Source organism: Electrophorus electricus, chromosome 16 (genome assembly GCF_013358815.1).
Source record: "Electrophorus electricus isolate fEleEle1 chromosome 16, fEleEle1.pri, whole genome shotgun sequence".
NCBI lineage: Eukaryota > Metazoa > Chordata > Actinopteri > Gymnotiformes > Gymnotidae > Electrophorus > Electrophorus electricus.
In genome coordinates, this window is record NC_049550.1 from 15,854,439 (window position 1) to 15,856,977 (window position 2,539).

The 2,539-nt window shown below is 39.5% G+C and overlaps 1 protein-coding gene across 3 annotated transcripts in view; it reads left to right on the forward strand.

The window, feature by feature from the left end:
• The first annotated feature begins 828 nt into the window (after positions 1 to 828).
• Positions 829 to 2,539, forward strand: part of LOC113568580 (CMRF35-like molecule 8) — an 8,276-nt gene continuing 6,565 nt past the window's right edge. For 2 of the 3 annotated variants that reach the window (XM_035534559.1, XM_035534558.1), the window contains exons 1-6: positions 829 to 958; positions 1,042 to 1,359; positions 1,675 to 1,746; positions 1,986 to 2,081; positions 2,196 to 2,314; positions 2,439 to 2,539. The exon at positions 2,439 to 2,539 is cut by the window's right edge. In XM_035534559.1, coding sequence (XP_035390452.1) covers positions 922 to 958; positions 1,042 to 1,359; positions 1,675 to 1,746; positions 1,986 to 2,081; positions 2,196 to 2,314; positions 2,439 to 2,539 — 743 coding nt within the window. In that variant the 5' untranslated portion in view covers positions 829 to 921. The remainder of the gene's footprint in view (positions 959 to 1,041; positions 1,360 to 1,674; positions 1,747 to 1,985; positions 2,082 to 2,195; positions 2,315 to 2,438) is intronic. The other variant, XM_035534560.1, reaches the window with a different exon arrangement.

Genomic DNA, 2,539 nt, shown 5'->3' on the forward strand with positions numbered 1-2,539 from the left:
TTCCAAATAAATGTAATGATGAGCACACATTTCTTAACACAGTATATTCATAGGCATTTAATACCAAGGACAACGTCAATGTTTTGAGAACAGTAGTTTAATTTGAATAAGCAATTATGTATTAAAACTAAAAAGAAACAGTTTTTACTGTATGAAACTGACAATGTTACAGGTACAGCAAAACTAATGTCATTCATAGTGAAAAGGAGTGAAGGACATAATTTGTCTGTAGGTGAATTCTGTAATGGAGAGAGACAGAAAGGGTGGGAGAGGGAGGAGAGAGAGAGAGAGAGAGAGAGAGAGAGAGAGAGAGAGGGTGTGATGAGGTCAGAGGCACTGGACCCATATATTACAGACATACTTACATCACACATAACATGATGTAGACTCATCTGGGTTCCTGGTACCAAAAGAATGTTAGCCAGGGCAGAGCCAGCTCTAGTACTGCTTAGAAGGGCTTATGACCAAGTAAAAACTGAGCTGGCTTTTTAGTCTGGTGGTCAGGGCATGTGTTTACTGCCTGTAGGATCTGAGTCAGAGAACTGGGTGGGGTTCCTGCTCTCTACCTTCAACATATGTGGTGTCAGATGTGGGATAGTGCCGCAGAGATGTTAGGAAAATGCTTGTGGTTAAGGACAAGGGTGAGAATATGCATCTGCTTTAATTTCACATATTTCTGTCTATTATTAGCACAGCTTGTAAATATATCTGAAAGAAATATAAGGAAGTGTATTTGTGTGCATGTGTGTGCATGTGTGTGTGTGTTTGTGACAGAGAGAAAGTCAGCAAACACAAAGGAAAGAAAGCAAGAAGCTATCTGAAGTAATAGAAGCAGGTTACAACACACACACACACACAAAGGAAAACAAGTTAAACAACAGTAAAGAACCCTCACAGAGTTTTCGGTGACAGTGAATAAATATGAGGATGCTTCTGGCTGAGCTCTGGACTCTCACAGGTAAATCTGAACACAAGGCTCTTAATTTATTTGTCTTTTGAGCTTACTTTCTGCTCATTTTGTTCACCCCACCCTCATGTCAGTTTTAGGAAGTGTTACAACTGACACACTTACTGTGAAAGGCGGTGTTGGAGGAGAGGTTCAGATCCACTGTTCTCATCGTTTGGCTGGCACAAATGTGAAGTACTTCTGCACAGCCTCATGCACAGAGAAGGACATTCTCATTAAAAGTGCGAAAAACAAATCTGTCAGCGGGAGGTTTGCGCTGTTTGATGAGGGATCCGGAGTGTTCACTGTGACCATCTCCAACTTACGGAAGTCAGACTCGGGCACTTACTGGTGCGGGGTGGAGCGAGTCTTTAAAGACACATATCATGAGGTGATCCTAACCATATCAGAAGGTGAGGAAGTGAAGGATGCAGATCGAGGCAAATTTGGTGATGGACAAAAACAAAATGACCAAACTTTAGCTCAGAAACAAAATGAATGTATTTGTAATGCAACATCCATTTAACAGTGAAGTGCAGTTCTAATGTTCGATTCCATCACAAAGCTATATTGATTCATTGCATGTGGTTTGATTTGAAATACTTCATAGCTCAGATAAATGTTTTGTCATTTTATTTTTGGTTCAATTAAAGTGTAAGTGTTCCATCCCAACCTTCATTTGCTTAGTTGGCAAAACAATGAGCAATCTGTTTTTCTCTTTATTTTAGCTTCAGAGCCCACTCCTCCATCAATTGTAACCTCATTTAGGCTTCCAGACCACAAGACCCCAGAGGAAACAGGTAAATGGTATAAATCACCTGAACTTTTATCAGGATGCAAATTAAAATGGCTCACTGCTTCAGCATAACACTCAACATCAGTGATTAAAAGCACACAGCTGCGTTGGTTTAATCTATTAAAAGCACACAGTTCAGTTGATTTGGACGATTGTTTTGGGTTCGTATGGTTGCTTGGTTTGGGTTGGTTTCTGTCTATTAAAAGCACAAAGCTGGGCTGTTCTGTATGATTGTTTTAACAGAAGTAAGGGAAGTGACCGTTTCTTTCAAAACAAGATGGCATGGGACAACCATGCACACAACTAGTACAACTAGCATGACAAGATATATCAACAAAGGTTAAAGTGAATGCAAAGCATTTTTAAACAATTTGGTCAGATTTAATTTGCTCTCTTATGTATTCCAAAGAGATTGCAAAAAGTTCATTCAGTTTGCTCTGTTCTGTTTTCCAGAGAGGGTGTATATAGGTGCTGGTCTGGCTGCAGTGATGCTCCTTCTTGCCATCTTCCTTTTCATGCTGGTAAAACAAAAAAATAAGCACAAGAAAGTCACGGAACACAAAATAGTGAAGGTAATAATAATTAGTTTTATGTGCATCTAGGTATGTTAGAGAGAGAAAGACATATTGTAGAATAAGAAAAAGTAAACAGACCTGGCTTACTTTCTGTGTTTAATTTTTAATCTGATTGGTGCAGGCTCATCCTTTTGTAAATCAGCCCACCAGTAACAGTCCCATCAGGAACTTCAACAGCTTCACTACAACCAATCACCAGAAAGACACCACTTCCACATCCAA